At 53.3% G+C, this 26,347-nt stretch overlaps 1 protein-coding gene across 1 annotated transcript in view; it reads left to right on the top strand.

Moving 5' to 3' along the window:
* Positions 1-26,347, top strand: part of cyfip2 (cytoplasmic FMR1 interacting protein 2) — a 183,725-nt gene that overhangs the window by 17,515 nt on the left and 139,863 nt on the right. The window contains exons 2-5 of the mRNA XM_072512939.1: positions 15,655-15,804; positions 16,156-16,245; positions 21,503-21,580; positions 25,767-25,868. Coding sequence (XP_072369040.1) covers positions 15,688-15,804; positions 16,156-16,245; positions 21,503-21,580; positions 25,767-25,868 — 387 coding nt within the window. The 5' untranslated portion in view covers positions 15,655-15,687. The remainder of the gene's footprint in view (positions 1-15,654; positions 15,805-16,155; positions 16,246-21,502; positions 21,581-25,766; positions 25,869-26,347) is intronic.

Below are 26,347 nucleotides of genomic sequence, written 5' to 3'. Positions count from 1 at the left end.
GATCTCTCCCAGTGCTAGTGGTGCTTCCAGGCCCCATTTTCTGACCTCCCCCACGACTGATATGCCCAGTCCATCGATTATCAGATACTTCTACCAGTTTATTACTAAAAACTTTTTACTCAGATGCTCTTATTTGCGAGATGTACAAAGGACAAAACACAAGTTCACGGTTTAACCCAATTTTATTCACCATTCTCTCACTTACACAAAATATGAGTCAGACTCACAACTGAGCTCTAGGTATTATCTGCACTTAGTGAAGGAGGCTGGCCAGGCTATGATCACTCAATGTGGATATCTTCTCTGGGCTCGGAACCCAGGGTCCTTCTTGCAATGGTTGTGCCTGCGGGACTCCCAGGTTATCGCTGAAGATCTGTTCCAATGTCTCACCTTTTATACTGGTTCTGCTAGACTGAGTCACAGGTGTACGTCCATACCTGGCCTGAGTTCTATTGTCCCACCCAGACATAAACTCGGTAATGGGAATAAACAGGATACACCTGTTCCGCCAAGGTGATTCAATCAAGATCCATTGGCCTCTGAAACACTCTTGTCTGACCAGCTACTAGTCCATTATAGAGTCTGATGGCCGCTTTGTTTGTCTGCTGCAAAGTTGATCACCTGTGTCTGGAAGTTAGCTACATATTCATAACATGTTCTTGTTCCTTTGTGTAGATGTGAGTGGATAAACCCAAAGTCCATATAGCGATAATGAGTTTATTGACTTGGGTCAATCTTGCAGAAGGCCAGTATCGATTCCCGCCAGGGCCTCATGTAGTATTTTCTGTTCCCAGTACCACACCCAGTTGCTCTTCAAATTCCTGAGCAACTAGCCTCACAAGACCCATTTGCATGGACCTTTTCCATGTAAACCCATAGATGTGACAAGGCTGGCTGTTCCCATCTCCAGAATAAACTTCAAATTCCTTCTAACGACCTCATTCTTTTTGTTTTACCCCTCCTATTTGCTTATCCTCTAATTTTTCGACAGTCACCAAAACTTCATGGCCATGAGAACTTCCGTAATATTTTTCAAAAAATCATTCATGCGATATGGACATCACTGGCTAGGCCAGCATTAACTGCCCATCCCTAATTGCCCTTGAACTGAGTGACTTGCTCAACCTGTCATGTGAGAGTGCCTTTAAGAAATGGATGTTTAAGCAATGTACCTTTAAGAAATGCAGTGATGTCAGAGTGTGGGTGGAGCTTGGTTTTAGTTCAGCCATTTTGCAGTGTTTAGTTTGAGGAGAGCAGCTGAAAAGTGCCTGGCTGGTTTGCTGAGAGCTGCATTAAAGGAGAAAGCCAGTTTAAGGAGAAAGATGAGAGGTGTTTTGCAAAAAGCTGCAATAAGAAAACACAACTGGTCTGTTGTGACTATAAGTATATTGAATGTAACCTCATGTCTGTTGTTAAAGGTGAAGTCTTTTGGCAGTTTGAAGGAACATTTTGAGGGATTATTTACTGTTGTATTATTTTTGGGGTTATCTTTGAAGTAAAGGGTGTTAAATGGTCCAACGTTTATTTAAAAGGCTAAGTTGAGTTCATGCAATAAACATTGTTTTGTGTTTAAAAACCCACGTGTCCATAATTGAAAACCATACCGTGTGCTTCGAAAGCACCAATCCATTAAAGGGGCGAGGTTGGTTGAACTCCATGGTACATTTTGGGGGTTCTGAAAACGCCTCGCCCATAACAAACCCCACTGTCAACCCCAGCGAGTCAACCCCACTGCTGTGGGTCTGGAGTCACGTGTAGGCCAGACCGGGTAAGGACAGCAGATTTCCTTCCCTAAAAGGACATTAGCGAATCCGATGGGTTTTACTGCCGTTCGGCCATAGTTTCCTGGTCATCATTAGACCTTTATTTAAATCCAGATTTTAATTGAATTCACATTTCACCATCTGTCACGGTGGGATTTGTACCTGGGACCCCAGAGCATTACACTGAATCTCTAGATTACTAGTCCAGTGACAATCCCACTGTGTCATGTTGCCCCCCCCCCCCCCCACTTTCACCATGTAATCTATTCAACATGTAGACTCCATTTGCATTTAGAAGTTTTTGGGTACTATCATTGTACCGGTCTGGAACTCTTTCACCGGTAATTGTATCTATCCTCCATACTCTACCCTATCACGACTACATGCTTTCCCCTCCTTCGACGTGAATGGCATTCTCCACTACGATGCTACAGATTGTTTGCTTGTCCACCCTGCAGTCTATGTTTTCGCCTACAGAGCACTGCTTATCCTGTTTGTCAGAATCAAGATCTGAAGCTCCTTCACCACCGTCGGACCTGCCCTCCTGTCACTGACATGAGGACAACTCTTGAGTTCTACTTAGCTTAAGGATGTGGCTGCCTCCTGCAGCGAAGCGTCCATGTACCGCTCCCCCCTGCCAGATCTCCCGCAACATCTGCAGCTCAGACTCCAGCTCAGGAACTCTGAGCCGAGGTTGCTGCAGAAGCTGAGCGCAGATGTGGTTGTCGGGGACCGCAATGATGTCCACAGACCCCCACATGCTGCAGTGACGGCACACCATCTGCACTGCCCTGCCTGTCTAACATTACTTATTTACTTAATTGATTCATTAAGTCGTTGCTAATTCGGTAAAGTGATAGCAGGTTAAAGTTAAATCGCTTAGAGACCGGGGGAAAAGCCTCAGAACTTACTGGAGGTCAAGCAAGAAGACTAAGAAGCAACATCTCCTTCCCCCTTCAACCCAATTGCCACTTGCGGCAAATTTATGAATTTCGCGCAGTTTCTAGAATCCATATTATCCACAGTGCAGAAAGAGGGCCATTCGGCCCATCAGGTCTGCAGCGACCCTCTGAAAGAGCACCCAACCGAGGCCCACACCCCCCGCCCTATCCCCATAACCCCACTTAACCTGCGCAGCTTTGGACACTAAGGGCAATCTAGCACAGCCGATCCACCTAACCTGCAAAGTGGCATTCAAAGGATGCACTAGGTGCTAACTAAATGCAAGTTCAACCTTTTACTCTAAGTATTGCAGCAAAACTTAGTGTCTGGAGTTTATCAAGAAAGGGAACACTTTGGTCATAATTTAGTCAGCACTGAAAGGGTTAACGTTGCAGGACACTGTTCCTTTAGATAATGTGATGAGTTTGATTTAAGGTTTCCTGTGTGATTTTTTTTTTTCTTTAGTTTCAAATTTGTGCATTTGGTGAGCATGTTGGTCAGAGTGATTGTGTGATGTCGGTTGGGAGGGGTGCTGATCTGGTTGCTAGGGCCACTGATCTGGTTGCTAGGGCCACTGATCTGGTTGCTAGGGCTGCTGATCTGGTTGCTAGGGTTGCTGATCTGGTTGCTAGGGCGCTGATCTGGTTGCTAGTTCTGCTGATTCAGCCACCCAACAGCTGTAATCCAGCAAGGGACAACTGATGCAGAGCAAAGCTGAAGGCAGCCACAGAGAGAGAATCCAAACTTCCGACTCCCTTCACTGCCTCACGCTCTCTAATCACCTCACATTGTTCCCAAGAGAAAGCTTAATTTGGGAAGTATGGAAAATCGGCCAGGCCTCCATTACCCTGGGCCCATGCACTCTATACTCATTCACTTCGCATTTTAAAATTGGGGTCCGAGTCTCTTGCTGTTTCCAAGACTCCTAGTATGTTCCACCCAGGGTGGAGTTCTCACATATGTTCCTCCCTCAGTACTGACCCCCTGACAGTGCAGCACTCCCTCGGTACTGACCCCCTGACAGTGCAGCACTCCCTCAGTGCTGCCCCTCTGACAGTGCAGCACTCCCTCAGTACTGATCCTCTGATAGTGCAGCACTCCCTCAGCACTGCCCCTCTGACAGTGCAGCACTCCCTCAGTACTGCCCCTCTGACAGTGCGGCACTCCCTCAGTACTGACCCTCTGACAGTGCAGCACTCCGTCAGCACTGACCCTCTGACAGTGCGGCACTCCCTCAGTACTGACCCTCTGACAGTGCAGCACTCCCTCAATACTGCCCCTCTGACAGTGCAGCACTCCCTCAGTACTGACCCGCTGACAGTACAGCACTCCCTCAGCGCTGCCGCTCCGACAGTGCAGCACTCCCTCAGCGCTGCCGCTCCGACAGTGCAGCACTCCCTCAGCGCTGCCGCTCCGACAGTGCAGCACTCCCTCAGCGCTGCCGCTCCGACAGTGCAGCACTCCCTCAGCGCTGCCGCTCCGACAGTGCAGCACTTCCTCAGTAGTGACCCTCCGACAGTGCCACTCTCCCACAGTGTCTAGATTTGTGCCACTGAGTCTCTGGACTGAAAGTCAAACCCACAAACATCTGAACCTGAGGCAAGAGTGCTTCCAATGAACCCGAGCTGACATAGGGTTGAGTTTCTTGGTCAATTGAACCTATCTGCACTGCTGCACTGTCGGAGGGGCAGCGCTGAGGGAGCGCTGCACTGTCAGAGGGTCAGTACTGAGGGAGTGCTGCACTGTCAGAGGGTCAGTACTGAGGGAGTGCTGCACTGTCAGAGGGTCAGTACTGAGGGAGTGCTGCACTGTCAGAGGGTCAGTACTGAGGGAGTGCTGCACTATCAGAGGGTCAGTACTGAGGGAGTGCTGCACTGTCAGAGGGTCAGTACTGAGGGAGTGCTGCACTGTCAGAGGGTCAGTACTGAGGGAGTGCTGCACTGTCAGAGGGTCAGTACTGAGGGAGTGCTGCACTGTCAGAGGGTCAGTACTGAGGGAGTGCTGCACTGTCGGAGGGTCAGTACTGAGGGAGTGCCGCACTGTCAGAGGGTCAGTACTGAGGGAGAGCTGCACTGTCAGAGGGTCAGTACTGAGGGAGTGCTGCACTGTCAGAGGGTCAGTGCTGAGGGAGTGCTGCACTGTCGGAGGGGCACGCTGAGGGAGAGCAGCACTGTCGGAGGGGCACGCTGAGGGAGAGCGGCACTGTCGGAGGGGCACGCTGAGGGAGAGCGGCACTGTCGGAGGGGCACGCTGAGGGAGAGCAGCACTGTCGGAGGGGCACGCTGAGGGAGAGCGGCACTGCCAGAGAGGCGGTGCTAGGTGGACTTGATTATACAGGAAGGAATCAGCCTGGATATAGAAAGTAAGAGGAGATGGGACATTGGGGAGACAGAGACAATGTGAAAATAGAAGAATGGTTAACATAAATGGAAATCCAGAAGTCTTAAAATGTGCAAGTGGAGTGGCCAGGGCTGATTGGGGATGAAAGTGAAGGCAGAATGCCTCATTGAAGGTTTAAATGATTACTTTGCAACGTTGTTTAAGAGAACTTTGGAAAAGAGTGATAATTGAAGAGGTTGCCAGGATACTGGACAAGGTAAAAATCAAGTAGACACACCAAGAATCCTGGTGGTATGAAAACAGAACAATTGCCACATTCCGGATGGGAAACATCCGACATTGCTGAGTGAAATGGGGTGCTGGCCACAACCTTCCCATCTCCCTTACACGGAGTGATGGTGCCAGAGTGCTGGAGAATTGCAAATGTTACACTCCTGTTTAAGAAAAGGAGGGAGGGATGAACTTAGCCAGCCAGGATAATGCCAGCCGTGGCCGAGCTTTGGAGACAATGATTTAGGACATAATTAAAAGCCACTTGGACAAGCACGGGCTAATAACAATGTCGTTTGACAAACCTGAGCTTTTTGGATGAGGTAACGCAGAGAGAGTGGAGGAGGGCTGTGTCGATTTTCAAAATGCACTTGACAGACTAGCACAGCATAAGCTTGTGAGCAGACTTGTAGGTCAAGGGATTAAAGAGGTAGGAACGACATTGATGCAGCATTGCCCGAGGGTTAGAAAACCAGAGCTTTTCAGACTGGAGGGAGGGGTGCGGTGGGTTATCCGAGGGTCAGTACCAGGACCACAGCTGTTTTTGATGTACATTAATGACTTGGGCTTGCGAACCACAATTTTAAAATTTGCAGCTGACACAAAATGTCGGAGTGTTACAAACAATGATGCAGAAGATGATAGGTTTAAAGAGGTGAAATGGACACACGGCTGGTGAGATGGACAGACGCCTGGTGAGACGGACACTCGCCTGGTGAGACGGACACGCGGCTGGTGAGACGGACACAAGGCTGGTGAGACGGACAGATGCCTGGTGAGACGGACACGCGGCTGGTGAGACGGACAGATGCCTGGTGAGACGGACACTCGCCTGGTGAGACGGACACGCGGCTGGTGAGACGGACACAAGGCTGGTGAGACGGACAGATGCCTGGTGAGACGGACACGCGGCTGGTGAGACGGACACGCGGCTGGTGAGACGGACACAAGGCTGGTGAGACGGACAGATGCCTGGTGAGACGGACAGATGCCTGGTGAGACGGACACGCGGCTGGTGAGACGGACACGCGGCTGGTGAGACGGACACGCGGCTGGTGAGACGGACACGCGGCTGGTGAGACGGACACGCGGCTGGTGAGACGGACACGCGGCTGGTGAGACGGACACGCGCCTGGTGAGACGGACACTCGCCTGGTGAGACGGACACTCGCCTGGTGAGACGGACACTCGCCTGGTGAGACGGACACTCGCCTGGTGAGACGGACACTCGCCTGGTGAGACGGACACTCGCCTGGTGAGACGGACACGCGGCTGGTGAGACGGACACGCGCCTGGTGAGACGGACACGCGGCTGGTGAGACGGACAGATGCCTGGTGAGACGGACACGCGGCTGGTGAGGCGGACACGCGGCTGGTGAGACGGACACGCGGCTGGTGAGACGGACACGCGGCTGGTGAGACGGACACGCGGCTGGTGAGACGGACACGCGGCTGGTGAGACGGACACGCGGCTGGTGAGACGGACACGCGGCTGGTGAGACGGACACGCGGCTGGTGAGACGGACACGCGGCTGGTGAGACGGACACGCGGCTGGTGAGACGGACACGCGGCTGGTGAGACGGACACGCGGCTGGTGAGACGGACACGCGGCTGGTGAGACGGACACGCGGCTGGTGAGGCGGACACGCGCCTGGTGAGACGGACACGCGGCTGGTGAGACGGACACGCGGCTGGTAAGACGGACAGATGCCTGGTGAGACGGACAGATGCCTGGTGAGACGGACACGCGGCTGGTGAGACGGACACGCGGCTGGTGAGACGGACACGCGGCTGGTGAGACGGACACGCGGCTGGTGAGAGGGACACGCGGCTGGTGAGAGGGACACGCGGCTGGTGAGGCGGACACGCGGCTGGTTCGACGGACACGCGGCTGGTGAGAGGGACACGCGGCTGGTGAGAGGGACACGCGGCTGGTGAGACGGACACGCGGCTGGTGAGAGGGACACGCGGCTGGTGAGAGGGACACGCGGCTGGTGAGAGGGACACGCGGCTGGTGAGAGGGACACGCGGCTGGTGAGAGGGACACGCGGCTGGTGAGAGGGACACGCGGCTGGTGAGAGGGACACGCGGCTGGTGAGAGGGACACGCGGCTGGTGAGAGGGACACGCGGCTGGTGAGAGGGACACGCGGCTGGTGAGAGGGACACGCGGCTGGTGAGAGGGACACGCGGCTGGTGAGAGGGACACGCGGCTGGTGAGAGGGACACGCGGCTGGTGAGAGGGACACGCGGCTGGTGAGAGGGACACGCGGCTGGTGAGAGGGACACGCGGCTGGTGAGAGGGACACGCGGCTGGTGAGAGGGACACGCGGCTGGTGAGACGGACACGCGGCTGGTGAGAGGGACACGCGGCTGGTGAGAGGGACACGCGGCTGGTGAGAGGGACACGCGGCTGGTGAGACGGAAACGCGGCTGGTGAGACGGACACGCGGCTGGTGAGAGGGACGCGCGGCTGGTGAGAGGGACGCGCGGCTGGTGAGAGGGACGCGCGGCTGGTGAGAGGGACGCGCGGCTGGTGAGACGGACGCGCGGCTGGTGAGACGGACGCGCGGCTGGTGAGAGGGACGCGCGGCTGGTGAGAGGGACGCGCGGCTGGTGAGAGGGACGCGCGGCTGGTGAGAGGGACGCGCGGCTGGTGAGAGGGACGCGCGGCTGGTGAGAGGGACGCGCGGCTGGTGAGAGGGACGCGCGGCTGGTGAGAGGGACGCGCGGCTGGTGAGAGGGACGCGCGGCTGGTGAGAGGGACGCGCGGCTGGTGAGAGGGACGCGCGGCTGGTGAGAGGGACGCGCGGCTGGTGAGAGGGACGCGCGGCTGGTGAGAGGGACGCGCGGCTGGTGAGAGGGACGCGCGGCTGGTGAGAGGGACGCGCGGCTGGTGAGAGGGACACGCGGCTGGTGAGAGGGACACGCGGCTGGTGAGAGGGACACGCGGCTGGTGAGAGGGACACGCGGCTGGTGAGAGGGACACGCGGCTGGTGCGACGGACACGCGGCTGGTGAGGCGGACACGCGGCTGGTGAGAGGGACACGCGGCTGGTGAGACGGACACGCGGCTGGTGAGACGGACACGCGGCTGGTGCGGCGGACACGCGGCTGGTGCGGCGGACACGCGGCTGGTGAGAGGGACACGCGGCTGGTGAGACGGACACGCGGCTGGTGCGACGGACACGCGGCTGGTGAGGCGGACACGCGGCTGGTGAGAGGGACACGCGGCTGGTGAGGCGGACACGCGGCTGGTGAGACGGACACGCGGCTGGTGAGAGGGACACGCGGCTGGTGAGGCGGACACGCGGCTGGTGAGGCGGACACGCGGCTGGTGAGAGGGACACGCGGCTGGTGAGAGGGACACGCGGCTGGTGAGAGGGACACGCGGCTGGTGAGAGGGACACGCGGCTGGTGAGAGGGACACGCGGCTGGTGAGGCGGACACGCGGCTGGTGAGACGGACACGCGGCTGGTGCGACGGACACGCGGCTGGTGAGGCGGACACGCGGCTGGTGAGACGGACACGCGGCTGGTGAGACGGACACGCGGCTGGTGAGAGGGACACGCGGCTGGTGAGACGGACACGCGGCTGGTGAGAGGGACACGCGGCTGGTGAGAGGGACACGCGGCTGGTGAGAGGGACACGCGGCTGGTGAGAGGGACACGCGGCTGGTGAGAGGGACACGCGGCTGGTGAGAGGGACACGCGGCTGGTGAGACGGACACGCGGCTGGTGCGGCGGACACGCGGCTGGTGAGGCGGACACGCGGCTGGTGAGGCGGACACGCGGCTGGTGAGGCGGACACGCGGCTGGTGAGAGGGACACGCGGCTGGTGAGAGGGACACGCGGCTGGTGAGACGGACACGCGGCTGGTGCGACGGACACGCGGCTGGTGAGGCGGACACGCGGCTGGTGAGGCGGACACGCGGCTGGTGAGAGGGACACGCGGCTGGTGAGACGGACACGCGGCTGGTGAGAGGGACACGCGGCTGGTGAGAGGGACACGCGGCTGGTGAGAGGGACACGCGGCTGGTGAGACGGACACGCGGCTGGTGAGAGGGACACGCGGCTGGTGAGAGGGACACGCGGCTGGTGAGAGGGACACGCGGCTGGTGAGAGGGACACGCGGCTGGTGAGAGGGACACGCGGCTGGTGAGACTGACACGCGGCTGGTGAGACGGACACGCGGCTGGTGCGACGGACACGCGGCTGGTGAGGCGGACACGCGGCTGGTGAGGCGGACACGCGGCTGGTGAGGCGGACACGCGGCTGGTGAGAGGGACACGCGGCTGGTGAGAGGGACACGCGGCTGGTGAGAGGGACACGCGGCTGGTGAGGCGGACACGCGGCTGGTGAGAGGGACACGCGGCTGGTGAGACGGACACGCGGCTGGTGAGAGGGACACGCGGCTGGTGAGAGGGACACGCGGCTGGTGAGAGGGACACGCGGCTGGTGAGAGGGACACGCGGCTGGTGAGGCGGACACGCGGCTGGTGAGGCGGACACGCGGCTGGTGCGACGGACAGATGGCAGGTGAAATCCAGGGTAGAAAAGTGTGGCAGGAAATATAGAAACATAGAAAATAGAAACAGGAGGAAGCCATACTACCCTTTGAGCCTGTGTGGTATTATAGGTATTACGGTACCTGAGAGGCTAAAGTACCATTGGTCGAACCTGTATGCTTGCTATTGGCTAGAGTGTATAATAGCTCCGCCCTGATAGGCGGGGTATAAGAACCCCTGCTGCCCCAGCAGCCCTCATTCTGTACCTGAGCTGCTGGGGGAAACATCTAGCTTATTAAAGCTTTCAGTTGGACTACAACCTCGCTTTAGTGGTCATTGATCCTGCATCAGCCTGCTCCACTCTTCAACCCGATAATGACTAATCCTCTAACTCAGCAACACACTCCAGCGCTCTCCCCAAACCAATACAGACTAAATGGTACAATTTTAAAGAACAGAGAGACTTGGGGGTGTTTGTGAATAAGATTTGAAGGTAGCAATACAGATTAACAAAGCAGTGACTAAGGCGTGGGGGATCCCAGGCTGTTATGACTCCTCCCATAAATTTTAAATGAAAGACTTCTCATAAGGCCAAAGGAAAACAATGGACAAGATTTCACTTCTTAAAAGTGTTTTCTGGAACAAGCCAACTAAACTTACCATCAATCAACAGGCAAAGGATACTTCGATCAAAATGGTAAGTTTGACTTTGATGGAACTAATCCGCCTCCCTTAGTTGGAGCCCTCCCATTCCTTCCTGCACAAATGTGGCACCACGTCCAACGTCAAAGTCTTTCTATCTCGAACTCCATCATGGGGGATCTCTCATTTCCCACTCAACCCTTGACTCCCATTCACAGTACCTGCATTCCATCCAGAGTCCCCAGACACAGTTATCACCAACAAGGCACACATAGAACATACAGTGCAAAAGGGGGCCATTCGACCCATCGGGTCTGCACCGACCCATTTAAGCCCTCACTTCCACCCTATCCCCGGATCCCAATAACCCCTCCTAACCTTTTTTTTTTTTGGTCACTAAGGGCAATTTATCACGGCCAATCCACCTAACCTGCACCTGTTTGGACTGTGGGAGGAAACCGGAGCACCCGGAGGAAACCCACGGCCACACGGGGGAGAACGTGCAGACTCCGCACGGACAGTGACCCAGCGGGGAATCGAACCCGGCGCTGTGAAGCTACCGTGCTGCCACACATCTACAGACCTTTTCTCACTCCAGTCACAACAGCCCTGATGGCACTGAATCCCCAGAGACCCCTTTCTCTGATACCCTGAAACATTCCGATGGGCTCGCCTGACCCAGGCTAAGCCAAGTGGCTTCTTTCCGTGGGGTAGAGGACAAGCGCGAGTGGAGCGCTGGGGGGGGGGTGGCCAGCCGAACACACACACACACACACATGTTCTGGTCGTGTCCCAGCTGGTAAGCCTTTGGGCAGGGCCTCCCTTTTTAGCACCAGGTCAGTGGTTCTGAATATGGAGCTGAAGCCTTGTCTTTTGGAGGCCATTTTCGGGATGTCGGACTTTGCTGGGACTGCAAAGGGGGGGTGGGGGGGGTGAAGGCAGACATCCTTGCCTCCACCTTGTTGATTGCCTGGAGGCGGGTTCTGCTGAGGTGGAGGTCCCCTACTCTGCCCAGCGCCTCGATCTGGTTGGGTGGCCTAATGGAATTCTTGTACCTGGAGGAAGTCAAGTACACCGTTCGGGGGTCGGCTGAGGGTTTCTACCTGAGGGGAAGCCATTCATTACCTACTTTAAGGAATTACTCACCGCCAGTTGCTAAAGGGGGGGGTTAGGTGACGAGCAGGGGGCTGGCAGGTTTGGATTTTATTTTTCCTTTTGTTGATGAGGTGCATACAGTTGGTTGTGTTTGCATATTGTAAACAGCTTTATTATTTTTGTTTTTAGGTCGGGTATTGTCAATGAAAGAGCTGTGGAGGCTGACAGCCTGTGTGGGGAGCTCAGCTAGCGAGCCTGCAAGTTTAATTCTTTCATATCTTGTCAAGGCCTCTGATTTCGCACTTTTGAATTTGCAATATTCTCACACACCTCCATGTCCCCCCCCCCCAATCAAAAGAATGACCAGATAGTCGCGATAATAGAATTGGACTCAATTCAGTCATTGCAAACCACTTGGTTTGGGTCAGAGTTCAGCCGGGTCAATAAATGTTTGTGAATGTTGTAAGCTCATTTGATTGGTCAGGCAGTTTGAGTGATTGGTGAGTTGCTGATGGGTGCGTGTGTTTGATGTTTACCTTTGCGTCAACAGCGGGTTTAACCTTCTAACTGCACTGTTCCTGATCCTGTTATCAATTTATTTTTTAAACGGTGGACCCTAGGGTGTCTAGTGAGCGAGGTGAGTAAGATCCGACCAGAATTCTTTTCTAAAGCTCCCGCACCATCGATTAACTAATTGGCCTCAGAGAGTGCGCAGGATGGGGGATGGGAGGTTGGGAGATTGCTGCAAAGAGGCCAGCTCTCATATCCAGATAGGGAGCCTCACCCATGCATGTCCCTGACCTGGAAGCGTTTGACCCTGACACAAACCGCTTGCGACGTCTTGGCTCTCGGCTTGATGGGAATGACCGTTCCGTAAAGCTTGCAGCCTGGATTGACTTTGGTCGCTCGCCCAGATCCCGCAGCCACGGGCCTGCGAATGGAGGGTGGCCAGGGAGAAGACCCCGGCAAGAAAGTCCCCCCCTTTGGAGGAAGTGAGGGTAAGGGGTGACCCACGAGACTGACCACTGGGGGCGGGAGAGGAAAGACTTGCGTTTGCACCGCATGTTCAGAACCTCGGGACTGCTCTGCAGTCAGTGAGGTACTTTGGGAGCGTAGTCGCGTTTTCTGCATTCGAGAAGTGGCAACCGGCACAGCAAGATCCCACAAAGAGCGCGGAGATTTGGAACTCACTGCTTGGAGGGATGGGGAGAGGCAGAGACCTCAGTCACGTTTACTAGGTACTTTCCGGAAGGGAAAAACTAGGATAATAGAATAGTGGTCCGAACTGGTTTTTTTCTCAATCCTATTGGGTATCCCTGATGCTGTGACCGAAAGGGAGCAAGAGCCAGAAAAGGACTATTAAGCTCGGTAAGCTCCGTTGTTACAGGTGTTTGGGGCCTCAGGCACAGTTGACTGTGGTGGTGTGATTAAAAGTATTGAAGTGCAAGGGGCCAGAATTGGATTCATGAATAAATTCCTCAAACAAGGAGTTGGGTTTCTGTCGGGGAGTTGATATAAAACGCTAGGGCTACACGGTGGCACAGTGGTTAACACTGCAGCCTCACTCCGCCGAGGTCCCGGGTTCAATCCCATCCCCGGGTTACTGTCCGTGTGGAGTTTGCACATTCTCTCCGTATTTGCATGGGTATCACCCTCACAACCCAAAGATGCACAGAGTCGGTGGATTGGTCACGCTAAATTGCCCCTTAATAAAGAAAAACACCGGGGGCTGGTTAAGGGGGTACTTGAGGAGCTGTAGAAAGATTTTCTGCAAGAGAATGAGACCCAGCTGAGCCCTGTTGATCCTGTAGTTGTCTACCTCAGCCCACGTCTCACTGGGTTGTGTGATTTCCTCGCCTCCAAGCATCTGTGAGCTGCGCCCCCACGTTCTTGATTTGAGCTGTAGCTGACAAGAGCCGTGTGCTTCCTCCTGAATCACAGGGCCCCGACAATCAGTGTTTCCTGTTGTGTGTGTGTGTGTGTGTGTCGTTGAGACGGCAGCAGAGTGTCACTTGGTCACTGCTGTTCTCCCACCTGTGGTCCGAGGATTCGGAGTTTATTTTGAAGTCCTTTTTCTTTTCTTCCTGAGATGCTGTGAATGGAAACAAAAAATGCGATGACAGCAAGAGCAAGTGTCTCAAGCCTACCATTGGTACACACACCTCTGCCCGCAGCCGGAAATGGGTTTCCTGTTCTTGTTCCTGTTCTTCATTTCTTGCATCTTTTCTGCAGATGTCTGCAGCTGAGTTCAGGGCGTGTTTCCATCCCTTCCTTTACCTACCCCAGGGAGAGGCTCGCCACCGTGCCGGAGAGCGCTGAATGCAATTGGTTGTTGGGTTGTTGGAGGAAAATCGAAATGTCAATTTGCCGCTGACTTCAGACGGGAAGCTGGGTAGTAAGACTGGGTGCCGAGGCACTCTGGTCATTTGGAAAGAGGTAGGGGAGGAGATGAGGTAACTTCTGGGTGTAGCTAGCGATTGGGTAAGGACCCAGGAAGCGGAGGTCTTCCAGTGCACGCTGCTCTGAGGAGGGAATGAGAGGACGAGCAGGTGGGTCTCAATTTAACACCGCGAATGTTGCAATTTAGCTTTACATGGGAAATAAAGTCAGGCACCGTAAAGCCACGTGCAGCCCTCACAGCATTGATGCATTTAAAGGGAAGCTCTCGGGGAGAAGGGAAGAGAGGGTAATGCTGTTAGAGTTGGATGGGAAGAGGTTTGAAAGGAGGATAAATTCTGGGTTGGGCCGTGTGGCCTGTTTCTGGGCTGTGTATTCTATGTATCTCTGTGGGCGGAATTTCCTGATCCCTGCCAGCGAGTCTGGAGGCAGGAATGTAGCACATGGGCCTAACCACCACCTACCCAACCAACCCTGACTTGTCTCCCATTTTATGGGGGTGGCTGACAGCCCACCCACCCTGGTGCCTATTGAAGCCCTTAAGTGGCCTCAGTTAACTCTCCTCTTGTGTGCCTCACCCTAGCCCCAGTGTAATTTTCCCCCTGTTGTCTTACCTCTCTCATTGGGTGAGCTGGTGTTGGGCAAGGGTAGATTCCCCATCCTCCTTTAGAGGGTCTCCTGTGCCCTTTTGACACACCCCTCTCCTCCAGGTCATATGCCCCTTTAAGCCAACTCCCTGGCCTCTCAAACCTGCCCCCCTCCCATTCCCCCTAATATCCCCTTCACTCCCTTGTGGTGAGGGACCCGCCAATACCCAGACTTCAGGCCTCCCTAACCTCCTGCACTTTGGGGACTGGCTGTAGGTTCAGTACCCGTACCAGCCTCCCCGAACAGGTGCCGGAATGTGGCGACTAGGGACTTTTCAGTCACTTCATTTGAAGCCTACTTGTGACACTAAGCAATTTTCATTTCATAGCGGCTACAGCTGGAACCTGGAGCTGCTGGGACTACAGAGCTGCCGGCCAGTGGGAATAGCCGGCAGCGGTCTAAGGTGTGATGTGCCCCCCCAATCTCACCCTTCACCAATAAATACCCTGCCAAATGTTAAACGGCTGCAGGACAGCCTGTATTGGCAGTGATGCCCTCCATCCTGACACATTGGGTGGAGGATTGTGAAATGCGGTCATCCGAAAAATCCTGTCCTATGAAACCCCAAAACCTTCCAGGAGTGTTTGTATGTGCTGGGGGATTGATGGTTGACGAGGGGGGTGTTATGTTCCTACTTTAGGGCAGCATGGTAGCACAAGTGGTTAGCACTGTGGCTTCACAGCACCAGGGTCCCAGGTTCGATTCCCCACTGGGTCACTGTCTGTGCGGAGTCTGAATGTTCTCCTTGTATCTGCGTGGGTTTCCTCCGGGTGCTCCGGTTTCCTTCCACAGCCCAAAGACGTGCAGGTTAGGTGGATTGGCCATGATAAATTACCCTTAGTGACCAAAAAGGTTAGGAGGGATTATTGGGATCCGGGGATAGGGTGGAAGTGAGGGCTTAAGTGGGTTGGTGCAGACTCGATGGGCCGAATGGCCTCCTTCTGCACTGTATGTTCTACGTTCCTGTTTGTCTCAGTTTGGGACCATTGTCATCCTGCGACTGCTGCATTAATTCCAAATGGTATTCCTTGGTTTGTTATATTCCTTCCCCAGATTAGTCTGGTCGGGTTTTGATTGGACGCAACCATGACGACGCATGTGACACTGGAGGATGCTCTGTCCAATGTGGACCTGTTGGAGGAGTTGCCCCTCCCTGACCAACAACCATGCATCGAACCGCCTCCCTCCTCCATCATGTACCAGGTACGTTTGGATTCCGGGGACTTCCCATGACCTTGAACTAATGTCAATGGAAAACCAATCAACTCCCCCAGTGAATTAGCAGTCGCTAAAGGAATAAAATAATGATTGACGTGACTAACCTGTTGTACAAGGCTGAGGCCATCTTCACGATGTGCTCTGGTTGGCTGCTCGCATTGATGAAAATGACCTGATCCAACTATTGCAAACAAAGCATTCAATTGTTGGGGATCTGGTCTCGGACTCTTGCCGAGTCCCCTGCCGTATGGGTCGTGTGACATCTTCCATTCATACACCACAGAATGAGTACATTTCACTTTTCTATAAAACTCCGCATTTGTCCTTCATCCTCAGGCGAACTTTGACACCAACTTTGAAGACAGGAACGCGTTTGTTACTGGGATCGCGAGGTACATCGAACAGGCCACTGTACACTCCAGCATGGTAAGTAACTATTCACCAATCCGCTCTGTCCAAAGGTAAGTTTACTTCCGTCTGCAACCAGCTCCCTCTCTGTTATTAAGACATGAGGCTTTCAACGTGGGCAGAGCGGATCCCCGGCACTTTGCAGAAAGTCCATGAGGGATATCGTGCGATGTGTAAAAACTATGAAACTCCAGAGCCCCAGTGCATTGCCACATACTGATATCTGCATTATCACCTTCCTGTGTTTCTCAATTTAATACTGAGTAAACTGTAGTTTGTTCTACCTTCTTATTCATTTATTTATTTATTCATTCATTCGGATGTGGGTGATGCCAGCATTTATTGCCCACAATGGTGTTGGTGAGCCGCCTTGAACCGCGGCAGTCCATGTGGTGTAGGTACACCCACAATGCTGTGAGGGAGGGAGTTCTAAGATTTTGACCCACCGACAGTGGAGGAACAGCCATAAAATCCCAAGTCAAGATGGTGTGTCTTGCAGGCTATTGTAATCTTGAGGAGTCCCAAAAAGGCTTGAACCTGATTACTTAATTTCCAACTAAAGTAAAGCCACAAAGTGGCTTTTATCTGTGGAAATTAACGAACCCCGCTGTTGAGCCCCCGCCCCTTAGCGGGGGGAGCACGTACTCCACGCGCCTCACGGGGAGATCAGCCGGGTCTCCCCATGCATCTCATGGGGGTTAGAACAAAGGGGAACCTGCAGGTGGTGGTCCCATGAATCTGCCGTCCTTGATCTTCTAGGTTGTTGAGGTTAAGGGTTTGGAAGGTGCTGTCTCAGGAGCCACGGCGAGTTTCTGCAGTGCATCTTGTAGATGGCACGCACGGCCGCCACTGTTCGCCGGTGGTGGAGGGAGTGAATGTTGAGGGGGGTGGATGGAGTGCCAATCTAATGGGCTACTTTGCCCTGGTGCAGAATGTTGATCTGGAGTGAGCTGGAGTCCCAACAATGTAGATGCCCTGGGCACGATTCTCCCAAAAGAGAACAAAGCCCTCTAGTGAGTGCGTTTATCTGCATGTTTCCGGGCGCTCGCAGTGAATAAGGAGCCTGAACGGGGAACGTGCGGCCGAGGGCGTACAGAGCATCTTTCGTAGGATAGGAAAGCAGATTTCCTTCACGTTAGTGAATCAATTTGGTTTTTAATGACAATCTGGCAGTTTCATAGTCATTTTTGCTGGATGACCAGTTCATAATCACCAGACTGCTTTGCCAATTGTGCCAGGGATGTGATTGATTGGTTATGGCCAGTCCAAAATGTAGAGCGCCCAATTTATTTTTCCAATTAAGGGGCAAGTTAGCATGGCCAATCCACCTACCCGCCACATATTTTCTGTTGTGGGGGGGTGAGATCCATGCAGACACAGGGAGAATGGGCAAACTCCACACGGACAGTGACTGAGGGCCGGGATTCGAACCTGGGACCTCGGCGCCGTGAGGCAGCAGTGCTAACCACTGTGCCACCCTGCTGCCCTTAGTCCAAAATGATATCATCACAAATTGAATAATGACCAATTAGAATGCTTTCATCTGTTTCGCATTTTGATGGTGATCTTTGCTGAAATATGCTCCACCTCAACCACTTGGCGTTCCATGTTACCACCACTCTCTGGGTGAAAACATGCTTCCCTGAATTCCAACTAGGATTTATTCCAAATTATCCTATATCTGCGGCCTCTACTTTGATCTCTGCAGCCCCCCCCCCCCCCTCCACCCCCACCCTATTGGAAACACATTCGCTGTGTCTACCCTTTTGAACCCTTTCATAATCATAAAGACCTCCATCACATCACCCTCTCAGCCCTCCCTCTCACTTCCAGAGAGAGAAAAAAAGCAGCTGGTTCACTCTTCCTTGCTGGTTGGACCCTCAACCCTTGAAAAACTTTTCTACACTGTCTCCAGTGTCTCTCTCTTTGTGTTTTATAGTCTGGATCCCAGAAATGAATTCTACTGGGGAAGGGCCTTGGTGATCGCCATTGGCTCAAATGGTGATGCAGGGGGTAGATGTTACCATGGTTACGATAACGGGTAGCTGGGTTTTAGGTTTTTTTTCAGGGGTGGGGCGGTGGGTTTATCAAACAGGGAATGAATTTTGAGGTCAACATGTCTGGCAATCCCAACCCCACCGTCAATCTCAGTCACAGCCAATCCCAACCCCACCGTCAATGTCAGTCAGTCATTGGCACACCCAACCCTATCGTCAATCTCTGACAGTCACAGCCAATCCCAACCCTAACGTCAATCTCTGGCAGTCACTGGCAAACCCAACCCTACCGTCAATCTCTGGCAGGCATTGGCACACCCAACCCACCGTCAATCTCAGTCACAGCCAATCCCAACCCTACCGTCAATCTCTGACAGTCACTGGCAAACCCAACCCTACCGTCAATCTCTGTCACTGGCAAACCCAACCCCACCGTCAATCTCTGTCACTGGCAAACCCAACACTACCGTCAATCTCTGGCAGTCATTGGCAAACCCAACACTACCGTCAATCTCTGGTAGTCACTCGCAAACCCAACACTGCCGTCAATCTCTGTTAATCACTGGAATACCCAGCCCCACCGTCGATCTCTGTCACTGCCAAACACAACCCTACCGTCAATCACTGGCAGTCACTGGCAAACTCAACCTTACCGTCAATCTCTGGCAGTCATTGGCAAACCCAACCCACCGTCAATCTCTGTCACTGCCAAACCAAACCCACCATCAATCTCTGGCAGTCACTGGCAAACTCAACCTTACCATCAATCTCTGGCAGTCATTGGCAAACCCAAACCACCGTCAATCTCTGTCACTGGAAAACCCAACCCTACCGTCAATCTCTGTCACTGGCAAACCCAACACTACCGTCAATCTCTGGCAGTCACTGTAATACCCAACCCTACTGTGAATCTCTGGCAGTCATTGGCAAACCCAACCCTACCGTCAATCTCTGGCAGTCACTGGAAAACCCAACCCTACCGTCAATCTCTGTCACTGGCAAACCCAACACTACCGTCAATCTCTGGCAGTCACTGGCAAACCCAACCCTACCGTCAATCTCTGTCACTGGCAAACCCAACCCTACCGTCAATCTCTGTCACTGGCAAACTCAATCCTACCGTCAGTGTCTGTCACTGGCAAACCCAACCCTACCGTCAATCTCTGTCACTGGAAAACCCAACCCTACCATCAATCTCTGGCAGTCATTGGCAAACCCAACCCTACCGTCAATCTCTGGCAGTCACCGGAAAACCCAACACTACCGTCAATCTCTGTCACTGGAAACCCCAACCCTACCGTCAATCTCTGTCACTGGCAAACCTAACCCTACCGTCAATCTCTGTCACTGCCAAACCCAACCCACCATCAATCTCTGGCAGTCACTGGAAAACCCAACCCTACCGTCAATCTCTGGCAGTCACCGGAAAACCCAACCCTACCGTCAATCTCTGTCACTGGCAAACCCAACCCTACCGTCAATCTCTGGCAGTCACTCGCAAACCCAACACTGCCGTCAATCTCTGTTAGTCACTGGAATATCCAACCCCACTGTCAATTTCTGGCAGTCACTGGCAAACTCAACTTTACCGTCAATCTCTGGCAGTCATTGGCAAACCCAACCCACCGTCAATCTCTGTCCCTGGCAAACCCAACCCTACCGTCAATCTCTGGCAGTCATTGGCAAACCCAACCCACCGTCAATCTCTGTCACTGCCAATCCCAACCCTGCCGTCAATCTCTGTCACTGGCAAACCTAACCCTACCGTCAATCTCTGTCACTGGCAAACCCAACCCTACCGTCAATCTCTGTCACTGGAAAACCCAACCCTACCGTCAATCTCTGTCACTGCCAATCCCAACACTACCGTCAATCTCTGGCAGTCACTGTAATACCCAACCCTACTGTGAATCTCTGGCAGTCATTGGCAAACCCAACCCTACCGTCAATCTCTGTCACTGGCAAACCCAACCCTACCGTCAATCTCTGGCAGTCACTCGCAAACCCAACACTGCCGTCAATCCCTGTTAGTCACTGGAATACCCAACCCCACTGTCAATTTCTGGCAGTCACTGGCAAACCCAACCCCACCGTCAATCTCTGTCACTGGCAAACCCAACACTACCGTCAATGTCTGTCACTGGCAAACCCAACCCTACCGTCAATCTCAGTCACTGGCAAACCCAACACTACCGTCAATCTCTGGCAGTCACTGGCAAACCCAACCCTACAGTCAATCTCTGGCAGTCACCGGAAAACCCAACACTACCGTCAATCTCTGTCACTGGCAAACCCAACCCTACCGTCAATTTCAGTCACTGGCAAACCCAACCCTACCGTCAATTTCAGTCACTGGCAAACCCAACACTACCGTCAATCTCTGGCAGTCACTGGCAAACCCAACCCTACCGTCAATCTCTGGCAGTCACTGGCAAACCCAATCCTACCGTCAATCTCTGGCAGTCACTGGCAAACCCAACCCCACCGTCAATCTCTGTCACTGGCAAACCCAACTCTACCGTCAATCTCTGTTAGTCACTGGCAAACCCACCCCTACCGTCAATCTCTGTCAGTCACTGGCAAACCCAACCCTACCGTCAATCTCTGTCACTGGCAAACCCAACTCTACCGTCAATCTCTGTTAGTCACTGGCAAACCCAACCCTACCGTCAACCTCTGTTAGTCACTGGAATACCCAACCCCACTGTCAATCTCTGGCAGTCACTGGCAAACCCAACCCTACCGTCAATCTCTGTCACTGCCAAACCCAACCCACCATCAATCTCTGGCAGTCACTGGCAAACCCAACACTGCCGTCAATCTCTGTTAGTCACTGGAATACCCAACCCCACTGTCAATTTCTGGCAGTCACTGGCAAACCCAACCCCACCGTCAATCTCTGTCACTGGCAAACCCACCCCTACCGTCAATCTCTGTCAGTCACTGGCAAACCCAACCCCACCGTCAATCTCTGTCACTGGAAAACCCAACACTACCGTCAATCTCTGTCACTGGCAAACCCAACCCTACCGTCAATCTCTGTCAGTCACTGGCAAACCTAACCCTACCGTCAATCTCTGTCATTGGCAAACCCAATCCTACCGTCAATCTCTGTCAGTCACTGGAAAACCCAACCCTCCCGTCAATCTCTGTCAGTCACTGGCAAACCCAACACTACCGTTACTCTCTGGCCATCGCCAGCACAATACTATCTGCTGCACCATCGTCGGGCAAAGTTAACACCATAGTTAATGGGATAACAATTTTTCTTTTTCCAGAATGAGATGCTGGAGGAGGGGCATGAATATGCGGTAATGCTCTACACATGGAGGAGCTGTTCGCGAGCCATTCCCCAGGTAACATTAACGTTCCAGCCACGGCCGAGAGATTCACACAACAAGTTGTGCCTTTTAATCTTGTAAAATGTCCCAAGATGCTTCCCAGGAATGATCTACCCCAACAAAGATTTGACACGGAGACACGTAAGGAGACATTCGGACATGCGGCCAAAAGGTTAAAGAGGTGGGATTCAAGGAGCGTCTCAGAGTAGGAGAGAGAGAGTGGTTCAGGGAGGTTTGGGGAGGAAATTCCTACATTTATAGAGCTGAAGGCAAAGCTGCCAATGGCGGAGTGATTAAAACCAGGGTTGTGCAAGAAGACAGAAATGGAGGAGCAGAGTACCGTGCAGGAGGAGGCCCTTCAACCCATTGTGTTAGTGATGGCCCTTTGAAAGCGTCCGTTCTCCACAGCCCTGCAAGGTGCAAAATTTTAGTATTTACTCAATTATCTTTTGGATGTTTCATTTGAATCTGCATCCACAATCCTTTCCCCATGGGTCAGTGTTGGAGCCCGATACATATTGTCCTACACCAAGGTGTACAGGGCTCAATTTCAACATTTGGAGGTGATCCAAGACTCGGAAGCATTGAGAACTGTGAGGAGGACGGCGTGGACAAAGGCCGTAGACTAGTTGGTGGAATGGGTGGACAGGCAGCAGATGAAGATCAACGTGAAGTGATGTATATTGGGAAGATGAACATGGGGTGAGAACATGAAATAAAGGACACGACCCTAAAGGGGATAGAGGAGCAGAGGGATCTGGGGGTATGGGGGTATAAATCATTGAAGGTGACAGGACAGCTTGAGAGAGTGGTTCACAAAACATTTAGTATCCTGGGTTTTACTCCGAGGGGTACGGAGTTCAGGAGCAAAGGGGGTTATGGTGAACTTGTATCAGACACTAGCTTAGCCTCAGCTGGAATTCTTTTTTAAAATATATTTTTATTCTCCTTTTTCACATTTTCTCACAAATTTACACCCAACAATAAACAATAATCAGTAACGAATGAAATGTCAATCCCCACATCAATAACAGCGATCCCATCCTCCCACCAAACCCCAAACATTAGCCCGCATGTTAACATAAACAAATGACAAAAAGGAATCAGGAATCACCCACAGTCACCATTAACACATACAGTCCCCCCCCCCCCCCCCCCCGCCGCCGCCGCCAGGCCAGGGCACAGGGCACAGGGTGGTGAAGTTGATCTCCACCGAAACAGGATCCGCCTTCGGGCGACCAACGAGGCGAAGGCTACAACATCTGCCTCTGCACCCGTTTCCAACCCCGGCTGGTCCGACATCCCGAATATGGCCTGAGGGCCCGGGTCCAGTTTCACGTACACCAGTTTGGAGATTACCCTAAACACCTTCTACAAGTAATCCTCCAGCTTTGGACACGATCAAAACATATGATCATGGTTTGCGGGGCCCCCCCCTCCCCCCCCCATAAAGTTCACACACATCTTCTACCCCGTCAAAGAGCCGGCTCATCCTCGCCCTCGTGAGGTGTATACTCTATACACCATCTTCAGCTGTATCAGCCCCAACCTCACGCACGAGGTGGAGGCATTCACTCTCCGGAGCACCTCACACCAGAACCCCTCCTCCATACCCTCTCCTCCATATCCTCTCCCAACTCTTCCTCCCACTTTGCCTTGATCTCTTCCAGTGGCGCCTTCTCCTCCTCCAAAATAGCCCCGTAAACCACTGATACTACCCCCTTCTCCAGTCCCCCTGTCGTCAGCACCTCCTCCAGCAATGTGGAGGTCGGCTCTACTGGGAAGCTCTGTATCTCCTTTGTGGCAAAGTCTCGAACCTGCATGTATCTAAACATTTTCCCCTGCTCCAGCCCATACTTTGCTCCCAGCTCCTTCAATCCCGTAAACCGACCCCCAAGAAATAAATCTTTTAGTTCTCCTCCCATCTCCGAAAATTTCCATCCCACTTCCCTGGCTCAAATCTGTGGTTCCCCCGAATCGGCATTTCCCTTGACCCTGCCCCCAACCCGAAATGCTGCCGAAACTGCCTCCAAATTCTCAACTAAGCTATTACTACCGGACTCCCTGAGTATCTCCCCGGGGCTGTCGGGAGCAGCGCTGTCACTAGAGCCTTCAATCCCGACCCCCTTCACAAACTCTCCTCCATTCTGACCCACCTGGAATCAACCCCTCTGACCCAGCTCCGCACCTTCTCCACATTCGCCGCCCAGTAGTAATACATCAGGTTCGGAAGACCCAAACCCCCTGCCTGCCTTCCCCTCTGTAGCAGCACCTTTCCAACTCTGGCCACCTTCCCTCCCCATATGAACGAGGTAATCATCCCTCCAATCTCTCTAAAAAATGCCTTTGGCTGGAAAATCGGCAGGCATTGAAAAATAAACCGGAATCGCGGCAGCACATTCATTTTAACCGCCTGTGCCCGACCCGCCAGTGACAGAGGGAGACCATCCCACCTTGCCAGATCAGCTTTCAGTCTCCCCACCAAACTAGAAATGTTGTACCTTATGGAGCCTCCCCATCTCGAGCAACCTGCACCCCCAGCTATCTAAAGTGAGTCCCTGCCCAACGGAATGGCAGCCCCTCCACCCCTGCCCCCACCCCTGGCCGAGACCCCACACAATATTCACTCTGTCTAGATTTAATTTTTACGCTGAGAAAGACCCAAACACCCAAAGCAGCTGCAGTATTCCCCCTATCGACACACTTGGTTCCGACACGTGTAATAACAAGTCATCGGCATATAAGGACACCCTATGCTCTATTTCCCCCCCTCCCCCGCACTATCCCTTTCCATACCCCTGAACTTCTTAATGCGATGGCCAATGGCTCAATTGCGAGTGCATACAACAGGGGGGACATAGGCTGTCGCTGCCTAGTCCCACGGTGGAGAGGAAAGTATTCTGAGCTGATGTTATTTGGGCGTGCGCTGGCCCTCGGCTCCTTATATAATAGCTTTACCCAGTCCACAAGCCTGGGTCCAATTCCAGACCGCTCTAGAACTGCCATCAAGTACCCCCATTCTACCGGGTCAAACGCTTTCTTGGCGTCGAATGGCACAACCACCTGTTTCCTTCCCCTCTGCCGGTACCATAACCACGTTCAATACCCCCCTAATGTTCGAAAAGAGCTGCCTCCCTCTCACAAACCCCGTCTGATCTTCACCTATCACCTTCGGGAGGCTCTCCTCTAGCCTACCCGCCAGTACCTCAGCTGGAATCTTGCATCCTGTTCTGGGCCTTGCACGTTAGGAAAGATGTGAAGGCATCGGAGAGAATAAAGAAAAGATTCCCGAGAATGGTTCCAGGGATGAAGAACTTCAGTTATGAAGACAGATTGGCAAAGTTGGGACTATTTTCCTCAGACAAAAGAAGACCTGGGGGGAGATTTGATCGAGTTATTCAAATCCTGAGGGTTCTGGAGCGAGTCGATAGGGAGAAACTTCCCATTGTTGAAAGGAGGGAGGGGGGGGGGGGGGCACGGTGGCACACTGGTTAGCACTGCTGCCTCACTGCACAGAGGACGCGGGTTCGATCCCGGCCCCGGGTCACTGTCCGTGTGGAATTTGCACATTCTCCCCGTGTCTGCGTGGGCCTCACCCCCCCCCCCCCCCCCCCCCCCGCAACCCCAAAAGATGTCCACGCTAAATTGCCCCTGCATTGGATAAAAAAAAGAAATGGGTACTCTAAAAAATTTTTTTTTTTTAAGTTATTGGCAAAAGAAGCAAAAGTGATATGATAAAATACGCGGGGGGGGGGGGGGGGGGGGGTAGGCAGGGGAATGGTACGAAGTGAATTGCTCATTCGGAGAGTCAGTGCAGAAACGATGGGCCGAATGGGTAACAATTCAACAATTCTGCGAAGTTAAAGTCTCCCACAACTATTGCATTACCTTTGTTACAAGCACCTAGTCTTTCCTGATTACTACTCTGTCCAATACTCTTGCTCCTCTTGGGGAGCCTGTAAACCAATCCCACCAGTGCTTTTGTCCAGTGTTATGTCCACCCCATACCATCTTCTGAAGCAAGATTCCTCCACACAAATGGCCTTACCTCATCCCTTTTATCAGGGCTACCCATTTCTATTTTTCAAAATGTCAAATACTCGGACATTCGAAAGGTGAAAGGATGGTGGACGAGGCAACTTGTCGGCTGATCCAGAATTCACTCCCCTGGATAATCCCTACCTTTTGTTCAAACCCCCAGGTCAAGTGCAATGAGCAGCCAAACCGTGTGGAGATTTATGAGAAGACTGTCGAGGTGCTGGAACCGGAGGTCACCAAGCTGATGAAGTTCATGTATTTCCAGGTATTGAACCACTGAGACGCGTCTGGGGCAGGCCTGAGGCCGGCGTAGGCGGAGAATGTGGGAAACTTGTGCCCATTGATGACGAACCTCCTGCTTTCCTTCGGAAAGAGTGTTGGAATCTTCTGCGTTCGCCTGAACGGCAGCAAAAGCATTGCTTTGACATCTCAGCAAACCTCCGCCAAAATAATCACGCAGAATCTTTTACACCCACCCGAGGGGGCAGATGGGGCGTGGCTTTAATGGCCGGAATTCTCCGGCCGTTGGAATTCTCCCTGTTCCCGCTGGCAGCACATCCCCGCCTGCGGCTTTCCAGTTGCCGTGGGGAGGCTTCAATGGGAAATCCCACTGACAAACGGCGGGAGTATGGAATCCCAGCGAGGAACGCACGGCCAGGGGACTGGGGGATCCAGCCCAGTGTCTCAGTGAAAAACTGCACCTGTGACTGTGCTGCACTCCCTCCGTCCTTTCCCCCCGGGCAT

This window comes from Scyliorhinus torazame, chromosome 7, assembly GCF_047496885.1.
Source record: "Scyliorhinus torazame isolate Kashiwa2021f chromosome 7, sScyTor2.1, whole genome shotgun sequence".
Taxonomy (NCBI): Eukaryota; Metazoa; Chordata; class Chondrichthyes; order Carcharhiniformes; family Scyliorhinidae; genus Scyliorhinus; species Scyliorhinus torazame.
Note: the sequence above shows the minus strand (reverse complement) of the source record. Positions and strands in the feature narration are given on the sequence as shown.